Source organism: Sciurus vulgaris, assembly GCF_902686455.1.
Source record: "Sciurus vulgaris genome assembly, chromosome: 15".
Taxonomy (NCBI): Eukaryota; Metazoa; Chordata; class Mammalia; order Rodentia; family Sciuridae; genus Sciurus; species Sciurus vulgaris.
In genome coordinates, this window is record NC_136476.1 from 2,005,311 (window position 1) to 2,026,055 (window position 20,745).

Consider the following 20,745-nt stretch of genomic DNA (forward strand, 5'->3'; position numbering starts at 1 on the left):
AAAGTCCTTTTTTTGGAGTGGGGAAGGAGATTGAACTCGCAGCTTCACACACACTAGGCAACTATTATACTACTGAGCTATATCCCCAGCCCCAGAAGATACTTTTTAGGGGAGAGTTAAAAAAAAAAAAAAAAAAAAAAGGCCCAAGTGTAACTTGTTCATTCTGACTTGGCTTTAAAAAAAAAAAAAAAAAAAAAAAAAATCAGATCAATTCCTTCAAAAATTATTAGCACCATCATTTTATCCTTGGGTGAGTACTCAACTGTGTTATACATTAGTAATAACACTCCCTCAGTAGAGCATGTTTCATTTTCACCTGAACCAGGAAAGTTAACATTCATTTCTGGTTTCTATAACAACAACTTCCAGGCACACAATCCTGTTTTAATGTTATTTTCCCATTAAGTACCTTTCAGTATAAGATGTAAATATCAATAACCTTGTGATAGGTAGACTATTTGCTATGACTTGCTTCCTTTTATTGTATTTAAATGTTTTCTACTAGGAGTTGACTAAAGAAGAAAATATATATATATATATATTTTTCAAACCAAATTTGATAATTTTAGAAAACCATGTGAAGAGAAAAAAGACTTGGGGCTAGTGGAAGAAGGTAAGAGACCTATGGTTACTTCAGAGCCTGGACTCTCTGTACCTTTGACCAGCCCACACTAAACCAAAATTACACATCAGGTTTTAGTTTGAAAAAGTATTTTCCCATAGCTATGCTTTTTTTTTTTTTTTTTTTTTTTTTTTTACTTATCAGAAATCTTTTTTTTGGGGGGGAGGCAGTAAGTAGATTAATTTCTTAAGCACTCACATAGGAAATATGCCTATGAAAATTTACAAATGGAAAATAAAGCTTGCTTTTATTAGCATCCATTTAGAACAGTAAACAAGCACTTTTAAAAAATGTTTTAATAAGTATATCTGTAACTATTTGAGGTTGATATTCTGCCATCTCAAAAAAATAAAATGTTATAATTCTGCTTTTGAGCATTTCCTTCTGATGCCCCTGTGTTTTGTTGTTGTGCTTCTCTTCTAATACAACTGTGAGAAAAGGTCGTTAGAATTCATCTGCTAGCCAGGTATGGTGGGGCACACTTATAATCCCAGCAGTTTGGGAGGCTGAAGCAGGAGGCTGGTGAGTTCAGAGCCAGCCTCAGCAACTTAGTGAGGCCCTAAGCAAATTAGCAAGACCCTATCTCTAAATAAAATATAAAAAAGGGCTGGGGATGTGGCTCAGTGGCAAAGTGCCCCTGCATTCAATAACCAGTACCAAAAAAAAAAAAAAAAAGAGAGAGAGAGAGAGAGAGAACTAGAAGTCATCTGCTGATGGTGATTTTTTAATCTTTTTTTTTTTAACAGTAACACACAAGAAATACATACCTACAGACACATGCCACATTATTAATAACTAAAAAAGGTTCACTAAACAACATTCACTTTTATTATTATTTTTTTTAATGCTGGTCTCATCCTAACTTGACTCCATGACCCTTCTAACTAGGGTCTGCTCTGTGTGTAACATTCTCATCATCTGGCTGAGCCCCAACCCAGACAGCATACTGCAGGGCCATCCCTTGGGTCTTCTCCCCAGCACAGGCTTGAGTTCTGGCTACAATTTACTACTGAGGCATAGGTCATAATATTTAGACTTCAGGATTTCATAAAAAACTGAGAGACCAGTACAGCATGGCCAGTTAGAGGAGCTAATAAATCAGAAAGTAGAAAAGCCATCATCTTTTCATTAGTAGCTGATCTCATTGTGCCTGGCACTGTCCTGAATACCTTTCATGAATTTGAATATTTAATCCTCACAAGAATCCTGAAGAGGAGGGACTGTTAATCCGTATTTCACCAGTTAAGGGACTAGGAATCAGAGAAGCTGCTTAACATGACAGCCTTGGAGGACACTTAAGAAGTAGACCAAAAATGCCCCAGAATACTCTCTTACCAGCTGCCTCCTTCCCAGGAAGTTTGGTTTGGTTTGGTAATGCTAAGCTAAGGGCACAGAATAAGTCTTGACATTTTTCTCACGTTGAGGACCACTAAGATAGGCTAAACCATTCTTTTTGAGAAACAACTCCTCCCTGTTATTATTTTTTCATTAGCTCTATTCATCTAGATATCCAGAGATATTGGTTTAATTCACATTGAAAACTGTGTGAGCATTTGATGTGACTAAGATGAGAAGCATAGCCTGGGTTTCTTAATGCTGGTAATGCTTTTCTGTGCATTTTGATGGATTCAAAATAGATTGTAAGCTACACACACACACACACACACACACACACACACACACACACACGGTTAATAATCAACAGAAAAAGCACAAGAGGGTTGGCTTTTCCCCTGAGATACGTGATTTTGTTCACTGGCTGTGGGCTTTCAGTGTGTCTGGCAGTGTGCTTATTGTTGGGCATACAATAGGTGCACAAAATAAATGTTGCCCAGGAAAATTACATTTGTAATATAAATAGTACAGTAAGCATATGAAAGAACTAACCTAGACTGAGGAGCAAGATTTAAAAGGATGTTGCTAGCAAATATTTTGACAGAGTTTTTAATTGAGCAGACCTTCATGTGTTTGAGTATAATATCGATGATAAGTACCCCGACATGAATGAAATAAAATTTTCACGTGAATTTGGTAAAGACATACTCCAGTAATCTTGAAGACTATTTAAGAATGCTAGTTTTATAGCTAAAAACTTAATAACATTTTCTTTTTTCAGACACCTTCAGCAGTAAACAAGATAAAACAACTTCTTAAAGATAAGCCTGAACATGTAAGTAAAGCCTATCAAACAAATATGTACTAAAAAAAAATTCTCTTTTTCAGAACAAATGTATTTATGATAAACAGTGTATTTTCATTAATTAAGGATTTTTCTTTTTTCTTTCTTTCTTTTTTTTTTTTTTTTTTTTTTCTTTTTTTTCTGTGGTGCTGTGGCTTGAACCCAAGGCTTTACTTGTGCTGGGTAAGCCCTCTACCACTGAGCTACATCCTCAGCCCTACTCCTGATTTTTAAAAATTCAAATAATACAGAAGGGGATATTTGGTGTAAAAGAAGTTACTCTCAATGCTAGACTCTTTCATTGTCATTCTTTCTTCCAAAAGCAACCTTTGAGTGTCTTTCAGAGATAATCTGTATATTTGATGTGGCTAAATCAGGACTTCTTTGCCTCCACACTGTTGATGTTTTAGAGTGAATTGTAGGATATTTAACAGCATCTCTGGCCTCTATCTACTAGCTGCTAGTAGCACCCTCTTCCCTTTCTGTGACAACTAAAACCACTGCTCTACACTGTGATTATTAATCTTGACTCTCTTTTCCTGTTTCCCATATGTGCTATATAGTTACACCTTGCTTTTTACCCTTAATCAGCTTGAAGATCTTTCCATAGTATTGTGTAAAGATCTGCCTCCCCCACTGAGTGTGGTGGTATAAGCTTGAAATCCCAGCAATTTTGGGAGGCTGAGGCAGGAGGATCACAAGTTCAAAGCCAGCCTCCTCAGCAACATGGGGAGGCCCTAAGCAATAGTGACACCTGTCTCAAATAAAAAATAACCAAGGTCTGGGAATGTGGCTCAGTGATTACCCCTGGGTTTAATTCCCTGGTACCAAAAAAAAAAAAAAAAAAAAAAAAATCTGCCTCTCCCTTCATGACTTTGGATACAGTACATTCCATTGATTTCTTTAAGCAGTTCATTATATCAAAGGTCATCAGGGTTGTTTTCCTTCATTACTACCTTAAACACCATTTAACAGCTATTTGTTTAGTAGAGGTGTATGCCAGGCCCTTGTTATAGACCTGTAAACATGACATAGCATGCCTACGTAAGATTTGTTCCTGGAGGTAGAATTGTTGAGTTAGGGATGTACGTATCATCTTACTGTAGTACATTGTTAAGAGTTAATGGAATGCTGTAAATCACTTCAAAAAATGAACTGTCAATAATTAATAATTAGACTACAGAGTGATTTCTGGATTCTGTTGCATAATTTATACATTACAAAGTAGTGGGAGTTGTCAGCACCTCCCTCCTAAGAATTAATGAATGCTGACCAATGTTAGTGTTCCATCCAGTTAAGTTTGGATAAACTAATGATTGGAGTATAAATTAACCAAATGAAACAGGAAGTTAGTTTGTAGATTTAAAGAATGTTCATTCCTATTGACGTAAAAAGGCGTCATTTATAGCATGAACAATCCCTTTTCCCAACCTACAGCTGCGTTTTCACACTTTTTTTATTGGTGCATTATAGTTACACATATTGGTGGGATACATTTCAGCATATTCATATATGCACATAACAGTTCATTCTCTAGTGCTTGCTTTCCCTTTCCTTCCCTTAATTCCTCCCCGATTCCTTTCCTCTACTGTATTGCTTCCTGCGATCCCCGCAACCCCGATTTTTTTTTTCCTTTTTTTTTTTTTCTTTCTCTGTAGCTTCTACGTGTAAGAGAAAACAATCTTGACTTTCTGAGTCTGGCTCATTTCACTTAACATAATGCTCTCAAGTTCCATCTCTTTACTTGCAAATGACAATTTAGTTCTTTATGGCTGAATAAAAAACTCCCTTGTGCATATATACTACATTTTCTTTACTCATTTATCTGTTGATGGACACCTAGGCTGGTTTCATGAATTGCACTGCTGTAAACATGAATGTTCATGTATGGATATGCATATATGGTATCCTCAGAATAAATACCAAAGAATGATATAGCTGGATTATGGTGGTTTCATTCCTAGTCTTTTGAGGAAACTCCATACTGATTTCCATAGTGGTTGTACTAATTTACAATCCAACCTACAGTATATAAATTTTCCCTTTTTCCCACATCCTTGCTAGCATTTATTGTTGTTTGTATTCTTGATCATTGCCATTTTAACTGAAATGAAATAAAATCTCTGTGTAGTTTCAATTTGCATTTTCTGATTGCTAAAATATTGAACATTTTTCCATTAACTTGTTGACCATTTTTCTTTTTCCCTTTTTTTTTTTTTTTTTTTAGGGTACCGGAGATTGACCCTAGGGACACTTTCCCACTGAGCCACATCCCCAGCCTGTTTTTTTTGTTTTGTTTTTTTTTTTTAATTGAGTCAGAGTCTCGCTAAGTTGCTGGGGCTGTTTTGAATTCTCAATCTTCTTACCTCAGCCTCCTGAGCCACATAGGCATGTGCCAATGCACCCAGCAACCATTTGCATTTTTTCTTTGGAGAAGTTTCTGTTTAGTTCATTTGTTCATTTATTGATTGTTTATTTTTTTGGTGGCAAGGTTTTTGAGTTCTTTATATAGTCTGGATATTAATCTTCTATTAGAAGAATAGTTGACAAAGATTTTCCCTCATTCTGTAGGCTCTCTCTTCATGCTTTTGTTTCCTTTATTATGCTTCAAAGTTTGGGGTTATTTTAGTTGATTGGTTGGTTGGTTTGGTTTGGTTTGGTACAGTACAGTAAGGTATTAGGGATTGAACCTGAGCACTCTGCCACTGTGCTACATCCCCAGTCTTTTTTATTTTCTATTTTGAGGCAGAGTGTCACTGAGTTGCCCAAGCTGACCTAAAACTTGAGATCCTTCTGCCTCAGCCTCCCATATTGCAGGAATTATAGGCATGCAACACCATGTCTGGTATAGAAGTTTTTTAATTTGATACCATCCCATTTATTAATTCTTCGTATTATTTCCTGAGCTTTAGGGGTTCTATTAAGGATGTCATTCCCTGAGCTTATATGTTGGTGTGTTGAGCCTGTTTTCTTCTAGCAGTTGGAAAGTTTCTGGTCTAATTCCAAGGTCTTTGTTCCATTTTTAGTTTATTTCACATAGTCTTAAATGTCTATATCCATTCCTAACATCCTGTTTACAAATACAGAAACCAAGTTAAACAAATATTTATGATAAGTGCTTCAGGAATTAATCCAGGCAGTTGATTATTTTTCATTCTGAATATGTAAAATTCCCTCGAACATTTTCTAAGCTGTCACTGAAGGTGAATAAAATTTCCCACTTGGTTTGCTTTTCTGAAGTAAGCACATATTGCTACTTTTCAGAGAATCAGGATCTACTGGTGAAATAAAATAATACTTAAGATGATAATACTTTGTATACTTAAATGAAAAAGCAGGCTCCACAATAGAGAAAGCATAGATAGATATTGTTAGAAAATTGCACTAACACAGACATTAGTATTTAAAAAGTGCTGTCTGGGCACTTCTTAATTTTTTTTTTTTTTTTTTTTTTTTTTTTTTTTTTTTTTTTTTTTTTATTACTAGGGATCAAACCCAGGGCCTCTATTATGCTAAGCACACACTACCACTAAGCTATACCTTCAACCCCACTTTTTAAACTTATGTTACAGTCTTTGTGATATTTGAAAACATTTATACAGGTCTACCCTAGGATTCAGGCTACTGTACAGAGGTAGTATAATTTCCAGGTAGTAGCTTATGAAACTTAGTGAATCTAACCAGAAGGAAACATCCGGAGAACTTATCACAGAATGAGATTGAGCAAAAACACTTTTCAGAAGTTCAACTTTTTTTAAAAGGCATCCTTGCCATCAGGTGTTTTTTTGTTGTTTTCTTTCTTTTAAGAAGAAGTGATTTGTTTCTTTATTTTTTGGCATATTTATTATTTTGTTTTTGTTGTTCTTTTTAGATAAAAAGTAATTTTTCTTTGCTTTTTTTCCCTGTGTTGGAATCGAACCCAAGACCTCATACGTGCTAGGCGATTTTTCATTTTTTAAATTAAATTTTTTTACTTCTGAAGAAAAGAGAAAGAGAAGGCAGGGTGGAATTCCATTAAAATAAAAGATCTGTGGAATATACAGAGGGAATTGAGTGGGAGAAGAGAGACAGAATAAGGGAAGAACAGTAGAATGAATCTGTCCTAAGTTTCCTATGCACATGTATAAATATACCACAGTGAATCTCACCATCATATATATCCATAAGAAACTTAAAAAAAAAAAAAAAAAAAAAAAAAAAAAAAAAAAGCTTTTAAGTAAATCCAGAAGCATCAGAAGAATAGAGGAAAGAAGAATGGGAGAGGGAGGAGAGGAGTGAAAGGGAAAGTATTGGGGACTGAATTAGAGCAAATAATATTCCATGCTTTTTTTAATTATGTCAAAATGAATCATAATATTACGTATAATTAAAAAGAACCAATAAAGAAAAAAATTTAAATAAATAATAAGAAAAAAATTTATTTCTAGCTGGGTATGGTGGCATACACCTGTAATCCCAGCAGCTGGGGAGGCTGAGACAAGAGGATCCTAAGTTCAAAGCCAGCCTCAGCAATTTATCGAGGCTGTAAGCACAATTTAGCAAGATTGTATCTCTAAATAAAATATTTTTAAAAGGACTGGGGAATGTGGCTCAGTGGTTAAATACCCCTGGGTTCAATTCCCAGTACCAAAAAAAAAACTTCTTTTCCAAATTGGATGTTTAATAGTAAGGGTCAGTTAATTAACATAAGCACTGAGGTCCTAGCTCAGTAGTAGAGCATTTACGTCGTACCTAGCAGGCACAAGGCCCTGGGTTTGATCACCAGCACTGCAAAAAATAATAATAATAATAATTAAGTGAAATATTATGTGACCATTACTTGCAAGTGATTTGTAAAAATTTATTCCATGGGGAAAATGATATCTTAAGTGTATGCAACAAAATACAGAATAAAATTTTAAGCCAGGCACAGTGGCACATGCCTGTAATCCCAGCAGCTTAGAGGGCTGAGGCAGGAGGATTGAGAGTTCAAAGCCAGCCTCAGCAATGGCAAGGTGCTAAGCAACTCAGTGAGGCCCTGTCTCTAAATAAAGGCTGAGGATATCTATCACTCAGTGGTCGAGTGCCCTTGAGTTCAATCCCTGATGGAAAAAAAAAATTCATTTTACTATGATAAAAATATTCAGATTATATATATGTGACAAGGACTAGAAGAAATGGGGGAAAACATAATCTGTGTGTTAGAATAGTAGTAATTACAGGGTTTTTCTTATCTGTATTGTTCTTTGTATATTGTTGGTTTTTATATTTTTGGATACCTGCTAGTATTATAATTGTACAATAATTAAATTGTTTCCAATTCTTGTTTCCTATTTCCTACAGGAATTTTTTTTTTTTTTTTTTTTTTTTTTTTGTACTAAGGATTGAACCAATGGGGTACTTTACTGTTGAGCCCTATTTTCTATTTCAAGATGGGTTGCCAAAACTGACTTCAAATTAGGACTACAGATGTGTACCACCATACTCTGCTCCTACAGAGACATTTTATAACAAAAAATCTATTATTTATTTGTTAGCTTATGAGAAAATTAATAGTAATAAGTAGCCATTTTTTTTTTTTTTAACTTGTGCGATTATTTAATCTATCTGATAAGCTTTAAAACTAAGTTTATATTTTCAATTCTTTTTCAGGTAGGTGTGAAAGTCGGTGTCCGTACTAGGGGCTGTAATGGCCTCTCTTACACGCTGGAATATACAAAGACAAAAGGAGATTCTGATGAAGAAGTTGTTCAAGATGGTAAGTTTTTGACAGATTTTTTTCTGGATACTTTGTTTTGCTTAAAATTTTTAACCTTATAGCCAGGCATGGTGGTACGGCCTATAATCCCAGTGACTCAGGAGGATGAGACTGGAGGATCACAAGTTCAAGACCAGCCAGCAATTGAGACTCTAAGCAATTTAGCGAAACACTGTCTCAAAATAAAAAATAAAAAGGACTGGGGATGTAGCCTAGTGATAAAGTGCCTCTGGGTTCAATCCCCAGTACCAAAAAAAAAAAAAGAATGAATTAATGATGAGAATAGAAATTATATAAATAGTGCTCACTCTATGCTTAGTGTTGTTTGATGAACTTTAATATGTTATATGATTGTACACAGCAACTTAATGAGGATGATGCCATGTTATACCTTTGTGCCTGTTTTCTTCTTTTTTTTTTTTCCTAATTTGGGTTTTTTTTTTTTTTTTTTGGTTTTGGTTTTGTTCATTTGTTTGCTTATTTATTATACCTGTTTTCTGTTAAAGAAATTGAGGTATGGAGAGGTTAAATAATTAGTCCAAGGTCACTCAGTGAATGTTTAAACATCCAATGAAATGTAAACCTAATCAATTCAATTCTCTCCAGAGGCTGTGCTTTTAATAACTGATAGCTTAGTGGGTAAGTTGTTTCAGCTCTGAAAGGTCATCGTTCATTGTGTCCAGAAAGATTTTTAAACTTGAAAGTGAACCAACCATTTTTGTGTGAGTGACAGTTTTACGTTTATGTCAAGTAAGTAATGCTTTTTTAAACTCATACTTTTGAGAAATTCTGTTTTCCAATTTTTATTAAAATTTTCTGGTTTTTAATATATGTGGCCCCAAATCTCCCAACCAAGGATTTGATAAAAACCTATTTAAAGGAAGATTAAAAATGTTACAACTGTGGGAGAACTGGAGTCTTCATGGGTTTTGCCATGGTGGTTTTCTGCATTGAAGGTGTGCTCTGGGCTAGTTTGTGGGCCTTGCCTACATGGGAGGACATGGTCTAGATTCTTAGGTGTTTTTTTTTTCTTATTAAACCGAATTACTAATCAAGAAAGATATTTGTTAATATTTTATTTATTTTTTATTTATTTATTTTTTTAATTGTAAACAAATGGGGTACATGTTGTTTCCCTATTTGTACATAGAGTCAAGGCATACCATTTGTGTAATCATAAATTTACATAGGGTAATGTTGTTTGATTCATTCTGTTATTTTTTTTCCTTCCCCCCATCCCTCCCACCCCTCTTTTCCCTCTATACAGTCCTTCCTTCCTCCATTCTTGCCCCCCTCCTTAACCTTAACCTTAAACCTAACCCTAACACTAACCCCTCCCACCCCCCATTATATGTTTGTTAATATTTTAAATTATTTTTGAGACTGACTCAAAATGTCATAAACTTTTAAGATTTTATTCTTATAGAAGAGAAGACCTGTATTTACATACAGTTCATATTTAGGTAATGATTCAGTTTTTATAAGGAAGAAAGCTTTTTAAATTGATTGTATTTGCCAAGATGTTGACTTCTATCTACATCATATACATACATAATATAGATCACATTGCAAGGTATCCGTAAATTTTATTGGCTCCATCCTTACAAAACAGTCACTGAGAATATACATATTTTCTTCATGTTGCAAATTGAAAAAAAAAAAAAAAATGAAGTAAAGGCAGATGATAGTTTTGCACAGTTGTCATGGAATTTACTTGTGTAAAACTACCTTCCCTTATATAATTGGGACAGAGAAAGTTGACAGGAAATGGGTGGAGGGTTTTTTGTTTGTTTTTTCATTGCTGGGGATCAAACTCAGGGCTTCATGCATGCTGTGCAAGCACTTTACCTCTGAGCCACATCCCCAGCCTTCTTAATTTTTATTTTGAGACAGTATGTGACTAAGTTACCCAAATTTGTAATCTTACAAGCTAGCCTCAAACTTGAAATCTTTCTGCCTCACACTTCCAAGTCACTGGGATTACAGGAATGCACACCCTGTCAGGCTCTGAGTGCTTTTCATTAGTATAATTATTTAATCTCAGCTATTCTAAAACTGAGTTTATATCTTCAGTTCTTTTTTCAGGTAGGTATCAAAGTCTGTGACCAAACCAAGAACTGAATTCGGTCACCAACTTTGAAACGTATTCAGAAGATTCCTGTTGAATTTTGTCGATGTTTACTATTTATTTATTTGTTTATTTATTTATTTAGGGCACCGGGGATTGAACTCAAGGACACATGGCCACTGAGCCACATCCCCAACCCTATTTTGTATTTCAGTTAGAGACAGGGTCTCACTAAGTTGCTTAGCACCTCACTTTGCTGAGGCTGGCTTTGAACTCCTGATCCTCCTGCCTCAGCCTCCCAAGCCACTGGGATTACAGGCATGCATCACTGTGCCCAGCTGGTGGTTACTATTTAAAGTTCACTATACTTTGAATCAGCAGATTCCACAGGCTGCAGGCTTTATATGACCCATGTTTTCTTTTCCCCAAGGAGTCAGAGTGTTCATCGAAAAGAAAGCACAGCTGACACTTTTAGGAACAGAAATGGACTATGTTGAAGACAAATTATCCAGTGAGTTTGTCTTCAATAACCCAAACATCAAAGGAACTTGTGGCTGTGGAGAAAGCTTTAATATTTGAAACCTCAGGATTCCTCTGGCTGTAAACTCCAGGAAGGCTTGCTGAAACCTTGGAGCTTGCTGAAGAAATCATGTGACTGTCACATGCCTAAGGTTTATAATGTGTGACCACCTTGTGGGGAAAATAAAGTGATGCATTTTGAAAATGAAGCCAGTATGTTAGATTCCAGAAGAAATGATGTTTGTATTCTCCATATGGGACAGAAAGTGAGAAGCCATTGCTCCTTTTGGATCATTGTTATATAAAGAAAAAAAAATCCTACCCTACACTTAACTCTCGTTTATCTTTTCTGTTAGAACCAGTTAATGCTGCTTCCCTGACAGTAATTCTCAAAACAGGTTAACAGGTGTGTGCTTGCTAGATTTCTGTCAAATGGCTTGAATGTGCATTTCTGTCTGCCTTTTCTCAACAAGATTAATGGTTCCCAAAATTCAGAGGTGAGAAGGCCTGACTACTGATAGTAACATGGCAGTGCATTGTTTTTCTACCCAAATTGGCATGACCTTTTTTACATTTTCATTAAAAATTTCATTGTCAAATGCCTTGTTTTTGTACCCTTCAACAATACTGGGAAAAGATTTCCTTGAACTGTAGTGCAAAATAGTTCCAAGTGATGGGATCAAAAAGTGAGGAATATTTTATCCACCTGTTTTATGACCTATTTTTTGGCCACCCTAAAAATCTGCTCAAAGCTGACTTAGATCCTTTTAGTTGGAAGGACTCTTAAGAGCCATCTAGTTCACCCCTCTTAATTCTGTGTGGGAAGAGACAAACCCCAGGGAAGCTGAAGGACATTTGTCCACATGGGTCTGCAAACTACAAGAGAGCTGGGGCTATACCCCATCACCTCTGCCTCATAGGGAACACTTGTGCTCAGCATTCCGAGGCAGTGAAGGACAATAGTAGTCGGCTTAATGTGATCAATATTTGGATAGTTTCCTTTGTAAGTTGATGAGATCCTATTAGTTTTTTTTTATTTTGAGAGGGACAAATCTTATTTTAAAACTATTGTTACCACCTTCTTTAAACAGTGGTCTACAGTAGCAAAGAAGATATAGCAGCCCAGCCCACTCCATTCTTTTGGGGTGTAGTAGTAATTATAAAACAGAACATGGGGGTCTTTTCTTAAAATTCTCAGTATGTGTACACTTTCTGGTTCCTAAGTCCAATTACTAAAATTTTTAAACAGTATTGTAACCTAATATTTTGGTCACCAACTGTTCTTTTAAAGTAGTCCTTTTGTCACTTAGTCTACTGATTTCCCTGGGCTTGACATATTAAATATTCTCAAAGATGATATACATATACTTTTTTTGAAAACTGATTCTCATGAATTAAAGTAGCTGAGTTCCTTTGTGGTTGTCCCACTTACGAAAGTACCTGGCACAAAATGCACCAAAACCTAGAACAGCAGTTCTATGTAAATGTTCATGAGTTTGTATTGTTAATATAATTGTTGATCTACTCATAATTTGTGCAATACTGTATGTAGAGATTGAGTTATCAATTAAAAAATGTGGCCTCTATATGATCATAAAAATGTTTTTTCTTGTTGAGGGAGAGGGTTTGGGTAGTAGCTGCTAAAGCTACTAATGAAAAATTACCTTCTTTTTTTTCTTTTTTTTTTTGCCCAGTCTCCACACATTCCAAGAGATCTCCTCAGATTGTTCTCATCACCAAATAGCCCTGCTGTTTAACAACCATCCACACTGCACTGTCCAGCCTCACACATAGATGGCCTCCCTTTATATCTTCAGGAAGGAAGAACATTCCCATCAAGAATGCTTTTCCCTTTGTCACCCAAGCTTCATGTTCACTTCCTCTAAGACGGCACTAACTTAACTTCAGGCACAGTAATTAGCCCTGGCTTTCCATTAGCCTCAAAGTTTCACAGATAACAAACTGTCCTGGGCATCAGAGATCTTAGAGTTGATCAGTGAGGCAGACTCCAGTGCAGAGTATCAATCAATATGGTAAATGTTCCTAATGATGTTCATCGCACACTTACTGCATGCCAGGAACTGTTCTTATATTTTCATAACAGCTAGAGAAGTAAGCCTACTTACTGTCTTTATCTACATGAGAATCTATAGCAACAAGAACAAAATATTTCACTCAAGTAATGTAAATGGCCATGTCAGGATTAACACCGATGCCCTCTGGCTCCAGGCCCTGTGCTCCTGTGTGTGTGTGTGTGTGTGTCTACTGGGGATTTAATCACCACTGAGCTACATTCCCTGCCCTTCTTATGTTTTATTTTGAGACCATCTTGCTAAGTTGCCCATCCTCCTATCTCAGCCTCCTAAATTCCTGGAATTACAGGCAGGCACCACCACCCCCAGCTCTAAGTCCAGTTCTCCGAATGGGCCTATTGTAAGAACCAGTACAGAGAGGATGGACTTGTACAAACGTATCCTAGAGATCATGACCGAGGAGTTGAGTTTGAAAAGATATGAGATTTGGGGAAGAGAATGAACCAAACAAAAAAAGATTTTTTAAAAGTCTATAAAGAAGCACTAAGGAGAGCGAGACTCAAGGATAGAGGATGAGGTAGAAGATCTGGGACATCTGACTTTGTATGAGTTCTGTAGGTGTTGGCAGTACTGAGAATATTTACAAGGGACTCATCGGAAAACCATTGCATTCAGAAGTGTCAACCTGGCACTTCTGCAGTGCAGAATGGGCTGGATGATGAGATTATTTTTTAACTTGTTTATACCAGTACAAGCAGTAACTTAGTTTTTTGGTTTGGGGTTTTGTATCCCACAATATGGAAAAATTAAAGACACGAACTGAATCTGTCCTTTAATATTAATTTAGCACATCATTATTTTTTTGCAAAATGGCCTTTCCTACAAGCTATAACAGGGACCATACCATGCAAACTTGAGCCCTAAGTAGGAAGATTTTGTTTGCCTTGTCTCACATTCATCCACACTCCACTCACAGACCCTGGATATCCTTGTACCATAATGTCATTTGGTAGTGTCCCTAGGTGACATGAAGACTTGAGTGGCAGATCTCTTGCTTTACAAGATTGCTGGTAGAAGCCCACTCTTCCTTATCAGCATGCTAAATTGAATGGATGAGGTCATAGGGTAGTTAAAAATACCCCTTAAAGAATTTCAGAAGCTTGCTGTGCTTTGTTCTTCAGAGCATCTCCCAGCCCCCCTGTTGCTGGTCCTACAAGATATCTTTTTATCAAAGAGGAAAAGAGGGTAGGGGTGTTGAAAAACCCTCCTAAAGAGTTGGGAGCAGTGGCATATGCTTATAATCCCAGCAACGTGGGAAGATAAGGGAGGAAGATCTCAAGTTTGAGGCCAACCTCAGCAAATTAGTGAGACCCTGTCTCAAAAAATAAAAAGCACTGGTGATGTAACTCAGTGGTAAAGTGCCCCTGGGTTCAGTTCCCAGTACCAAAAAAAAAAAAAACAAAAACAAAACCCCAAAAAACAAAAACCCCTACAAGATCAGACATCAGACATCCCTAAGTTTCCCAGTACTTCCTAAGATTTATTCAGCAGGAAATGCCTCAAAAAAAAAACCTTTCTTGTCATGCTTTCATCTCTGAGAGGTCAGGAAATACAAAAGCCTGTGATGTTAAGCTGAGCCTTAGCACTGTTTCATTTGAGCCTCAAGGCAGATGTGACATGGACCAGAGGCATCAAAACAGCCAGTATGAGGTAGTGCAGGCAGGGGTGTGGGCACGGAAAGGTGTAGGTTTTGGGTTCAGATAGATCTGGCTTTTAATCAAGGTTTCTGTATTTTTGTGGCATAATTTCTCTTAGTTCATTTCTCCACTTGTACAACAATCAAGATGTTTGGGGATTGATAACTACACATAAGAATCTGTTAAGAAAATCAATACTTCATCATTCTCATCCCTTTTACTTGTTTTCCTGTGCTGTATAGATAATGTGCTAATGGAATATATCAATCAGAACAAGAATTTAGGGAAATAAGAATTTTGACACAATTAGAAAATTGTCCCATGTTAAAATCTAGGGAAAATTTGCTCTATATCCAGCAAACAAATGACCACAGTAACTTATTTGAGAGAATTATAAGTGATTTGCAAATGTAGTTATATGGAGAAATTTTATTCTCTCAGTGGCTGATTAGCTACAGAGAAACCTGCCTTACTCAGAGAACTGTTTTGAAAAGCCAACCCCATAGAGGTGGGCCTCACCAGGCTGGAAAAGAGAGAGCCACCCTACCCTGGACCTCTTTTGAGATGCTGAGCCCATGTGGTTGTGAAGTCCCTGGGATGGTTCTTCCTCACTCCCCATTGGCAAAGGCTACATTTATTATGGATAAGGCACTGAATTTGACCTTCGACTGGGCAATGGCTCTGTACCAGCACTACTTAACTCCTCCTTCCATAGCCTGAGAGCCATTCCACTACTTCCAATCCCATTTATTATTTTCCATGGATTCCTTTTTTTTTTTTAAGTATTTTTTAGTTTTATAGATGGACACAGTATGTGTATGTATGTGGTGCTGAGGATCGAACACCAGAGCCCTGCAGTTGTGAGGCAAGTGCTCCACCACTGAGCCACAGCCCCAGTCCCTTTTTTTGTATTTATCTTTTCAGTTTTTGGTGTTTGAGGGGTTGGTTGGATGATTTGGTACTGGGGATTGAACCCGGGGGGGCTTTGTCACTGAGCTACATCCCCAGCCCTTTTTATTTTTTATTTTGAGACAATCTTGCTCAGTTGCTTCGGCCCTCACTAAGTTGCTGAGGCTGGCTTCAAATTTGTAATCCTCTGCCTCAGTCTCCCCAGTCACGCATTACAGGCACTTGAATTCCTTTTATGTATTGTTTTAGTCTTGTAGTACTAGGGATGGAACCCAGAGCCTGGGCAGGCTAAGCAAGTGCTATACTATTAAGCGATATCCCCAGCCCAGGTTGCACGTCTTAAAGCAGTTCTCAGACTTTGAGGTGCAAGCAAATCCTGGGGATCCTGTCAAAAAGCAGATTCTGATCCCCAAGTTCTGGAGTGGGATCTGGGATTCTGTATTTCTAGCCAAAACCCTCGTGAAGCCAATCCTGTTGTTCTGCACACCACCTTTGAATAGCGCGGTTTTAAAATACTTCTCTCCAGATGGGCCTGGTTGAAATAATGGTGCCCACAATTATTTTCACTAAGCACCCCTGTAGGGTTCAGGATTTATTATCAGTCTGGGATGCACCTCTAATGCCACCTGTAGGTGACATAACTACAAAGCCAGGAACATTTCCCGCAGTTTTAGCTTTTTAAGTACTGCACAGTGCAGCATTCCCTATCTGTAATGCTTAGGACCAGAAATGTTCTGAATTTCAGAGTTTCTTGGATTTTGGAATATTTACATATACATAATGTGCTATCTTGGGGATGGAACCCACATCTAAACACAAAATTCATTTATGTTTTATATTCACCTTTACATAGTCTGAAGGTAATTTTATATAATATTTTTTAGTGCACCTGTGTTTTAACTGTAATCCATCACAACAGGTCGGGTAGAATTTTCCATTTGTACCATCATGTCAGCGCTCAAAAGTTTCAGATTTTGAAATATTTTTTACTTCAAATTTTTGGATTAGGGATGTTCATCCTTTACATGATTTCTTTTGGACATGTAACATGTTGAAAATATCTTAGGAATCCTCAACCCTATTTTCACTTTGTAGTTTCTTGATCACCAGGGTTCCCAATACATCCACCACTGTCTTAGCCAGCAAAACCCAGTCACCTGGAAGGTCCACAGGGACTCCTTGCACATGCTAGGCAAGTGCTCTGCCTCTGAGCTGCACCCTAAGCCCTTATGTTTGTTTAGTGTTAATGCCACTATTACATATCCGAAGGTGAAGGTGAGCCCATAGCCTCGTTTTCCACGGACAATTCTAATATATGCCTATTATCCCAGCAAAATTATTGGCAGTGGTCACATTTGGTTAAATTCCCTCTCAGAGTGACCATATTTGGCTGATAAATTACATGACCATCTATCAAATGTTATGTCAATATCAAAACATATCTAAGATTTTCTATATTTATCAAATTTTTAAAGTCATTGACTTTCTTGTTTACCTATGTCCACAGAAGCATCATTCATAATAGCCAAAAGGTACAAGTAGTTCAAGAGTCCATCAAAGAACAGAATGTGACATGCATACAATGGAGTATTATTCAACCTTAAAAAGGAAGGATACAACATGGATAACCCTTGAAGACCTATGCTAAGTGTAATGAGCCAGTTGCAAAAAGACAAATAACTCTGTAATTCTAACTTACATGAGGTACCTAGGATAGTCAAATTCATAAACACAGAAAGTGAAAAACAGGTTACCAGAGACAGGGAAGAAGAGGATGGGGAGTTATTGTTTAATGAGTACCAAGTTCCATTTTATAAGACAAAGAGAGTTCTGGAGATTAATGTTGGTGATGGTTGCATGACAATGTGAATGTACTTAATGCCATTGAACTTCACATTTAAAATTGAAAAATATGGTCAATTTTATGTTATGTATAATATGATCAATTTAATGTTGCCGATTTTTTTTAAGTTGGCAACTCCCAATTAATTTAGACTACTTAATTACATAGTAGATTCCATTCTGGGGAAGTGGTTGTGTCTTAGTTCACTTTGTATTGCTACAGTAGAATACCGGACACTGGGTAATTTATAAAGAAAATAAATTTATTTCTTACAGTTCCAAAGGCTGGGATGTCCAAGATAGAGGAGCCACATCTGGTGAGGGTCTTCTTTTTGCATCCTAACATGGCAGAAGGCATCACATGGAGTGTGCAAATTCAGGTCTCTCTTGCTTTTCTTATGAAGCCACTAAAGGGAGCCCCACCCCAATGTCTTTACCTTACCCTAATAGCCTCCCAAAGGCATTGCCTCCAAAACCATCAAAATATGAATTTGGGGATTTAAACTTCCACTGCATGAATCGGGGTTCACCTTCAAACTATAGAAAGCTCCTTCAGCAAAATTCTCAGTGATTCCTACAAGAATCTCCCAAGAAATGAGAGCAAGTTCAGAGCATAGCTGCATGGCTCAGGTAGATAATTAGCATGGCCATGTTGCCCCACCCACTTCTCCCCACATCTGGACAGGCCCAATTTCTCCTCTGCACTTTCCCATGTTTGTAGAAGGAAAACTTGACTGAGTAGAAGTTATAGTCACGGTTCAGGTATTTAATGTACACTGTTTAAAAAAAAAATGCTGGGCTGGGATTGTGGCTCAGTGGGGGAGTGTATGCCTGGCATGTGTGAGGCACTGGGTTCAAGCCTCAGCTCCACATAAAAACAAACAAAATAAAGGTATTGTGTCCATTGTACAATTTAAAAAAAAGATTTAAAAAAATTCCTCTCCATCCTCTTCTCTCCACCTACCCATTACCCTCACACAGGAAGATAATCCTCTGCCCCTCTTTGCCACATAGCTGTTTGTGTGACCTTGAGGGTGTCCAAATGTCACAATGAACATTTACTCACTTACCACTCAGGACCAAGTTCAGAGCTGAATCTTAGGGCTACAGGATGAATGAGACTCAGTCACTGCCCTTAGATTGCAGAGATTCATGACAGATGACCACCAAAGAAAGGTAATTGTAAAGCACATGGTAAATGCAGTGATAGACGGAGTCCCGGGACACTATGGGAACCTGAAAAAGTGGAAATGAAGCCAGTCTGGGCTTGACAGGGAGGTTGGGCTGAGGAGGGTGGTGGGGAGGAGATGGAAAGATGAGAGCTGAGAGATGACACGGTGTTTGGGCTCATTTCTGGCTGTAGGGAGGTTCTTTTATCTCCTTTAAGGATGGTCACAGGAAACTGGAAGCCAGTTGGTCATGACTCAGCCTGCACATCTTCGTCATTCTCTCTGGCCATCACACTAACGGCCCTCTCTCCCTAGCCTTCCATTCCCCTTCCTTCTGATTCTTTTTTTTTTTTTTTTTTTTTTTTTTCTCCGTGCTGGGGATTGAACCCAGGGCCTTGTGCTTGCAATCCCCCTTCCTTCTCCTGCCATGTTCCCAATGTCACTGGGCTCTGGCTTCGCTCTGCTCCCCTGCCTGGCCTCCTTTCTCCTCCCTCTCCATACATCCAGTCTTGAGAGTGTAGAGACAGACAAGAATATGAGAGGGGAGGAAATGAAAAACTACTAGAGAGCTTCCTCTCCCCTTTTCCAGAACCAAGGCACAGGGACAAGCGGTCTATTTTGGACCAAACTGAATGGTGGTAAGACATGAACTGGTCCAACTGGCAGTCCAAAGCTGCCTCTCCCTAGTCCAACAGAGCTGTCAGTCCTTAAGGCCACCAGTAAGGTCACGATCCTTCCAACCAAAAGGTCCCTAAACACGTACAGTTCTCTGGGGATCGCCCACAAAGCTTGGGACCCTAGCGTTAAACATAGGCAGCTTTCCATGTGAGCCCTTCCCTCCCTTCCGTGTGTGTGTGGGGCGGGCGGGGGGGGCGGGGGTACTAGGGACCAAGGCCAGGATCTCGTGAATATAGGCATGTGCTTTATCACCGGGCAGCCACATCTTCATCCAAATGCAAATATTTTGGATGGAATTTTACCGTTTCTGATCCTCTCTACCCTCTCCTACCCCTACTGCCATCCACACAGCATCTTTTCTGCCCTCTTTCCTTCTTATGTGCAGTCTTACATTTCAGGCTGCCAGCAGCACCCACAGACACACTAAGACTGGTGAGCCCTGGCCAGTGCTTCCAGACTCATCTAGAATCCCATCTAGTAAACTTACCAGTTCCCTAGAGAAAGAATGGAGGAGTAACCACTCACTGCATCAAAGGACATAGAGTAGAAATGAGTGTCCACATAGAGGGTGGGCACAGTTGGAAGGAAATCCGTTCTTCCTCCTTTAGGTTCTTGTGCTGTAGGTGTCCACTTCTCTGTGTTTCTATCTTTAGAAGTCTGGTTCTTTCATTTCAGGATTCCATCCTACACATCAAGTGCTGCTGCCACCACGAAGCAAACCAGGAGAAGCCAAACTGCAACTTACCTGCACCAGGTGCCAATTCTTTTCCTCTTCTATAAAGACAGGCATCCTCTGATGAAGATCACTAGGCTCTTTCCTGAGGCAACCAAGCTGTCCCAATTGTGTCTGTGTTAGTCTGTTTTGTGTTGTGACAACAAAATACCTGAGGCTGGGTGCTTTATAAAGAAAACAGGTTTATCTGGCTCTCAGTTCTAGAGGGTTGGGAAGTTCAAGATCAAGCAGCTAAATCTGAGGGCCTTATTGCTGCATCATAACATGATGAGAAAACAGAAGGGCATGCAAAAAGAGAGCAGGAGGGGTGGTCTTGCTCTATCTAAAACAACCCGCTCTCATTTCTACTCCACTATTGTAGGAAAGGCATTAACCCCTCTTAACAACTTCTTAAAGGCCCAACCTCCCAGCACTGCTACAAAGGCAATCAAATTTCAGCATGAGTTTCAGAGGGGACAAACCATAGTAGGTGCTAATTAAATAGCTAACATTCATGAGACTTCCTCTAAGGGTCAGAGAGTCTTGTAAACACTCTTTATGAATTAGCTCATTTATTCCT

The 20,745-nt window shown here is 38.1% G+C and overlaps 1 protein-coding gene across 3 annotated transcripts in view; it reads left to right on the top strand.

The window, feature by feature from the left end:
• Window positions 1–20,745, top strand: part of ISCA1 (iron-sulfur cluster assembly 1) — a 28,297-nt gene that overhangs the window by 5,727 nt on the left and 1,825 nt on the right. Inside the window, exons 2-4 of one of the 3 annotated variants that reach the window (XM_079113380.1) lie at window positions 2,739–2,792; window positions 8,433–8,538; window positions 20,129–20,207. In XM_079113380.1, coding sequence (XP_078969506.1) covers window positions 2,739–2,792; window positions 8,433–8,538; window positions 20,129–20,207 — 239 coding nt within the window. Of the gene's footprint in view, window positions 1–2,738; window positions 2,793–8,432; window positions 8,539–11,036; window positions 12,726–20,128; window positions 20,208–20,745 lie in introns of those variants that run through there. The other 2 variants (XM_079113381.1, XM_079113382.1) reach the window with 2 other exon arrangements.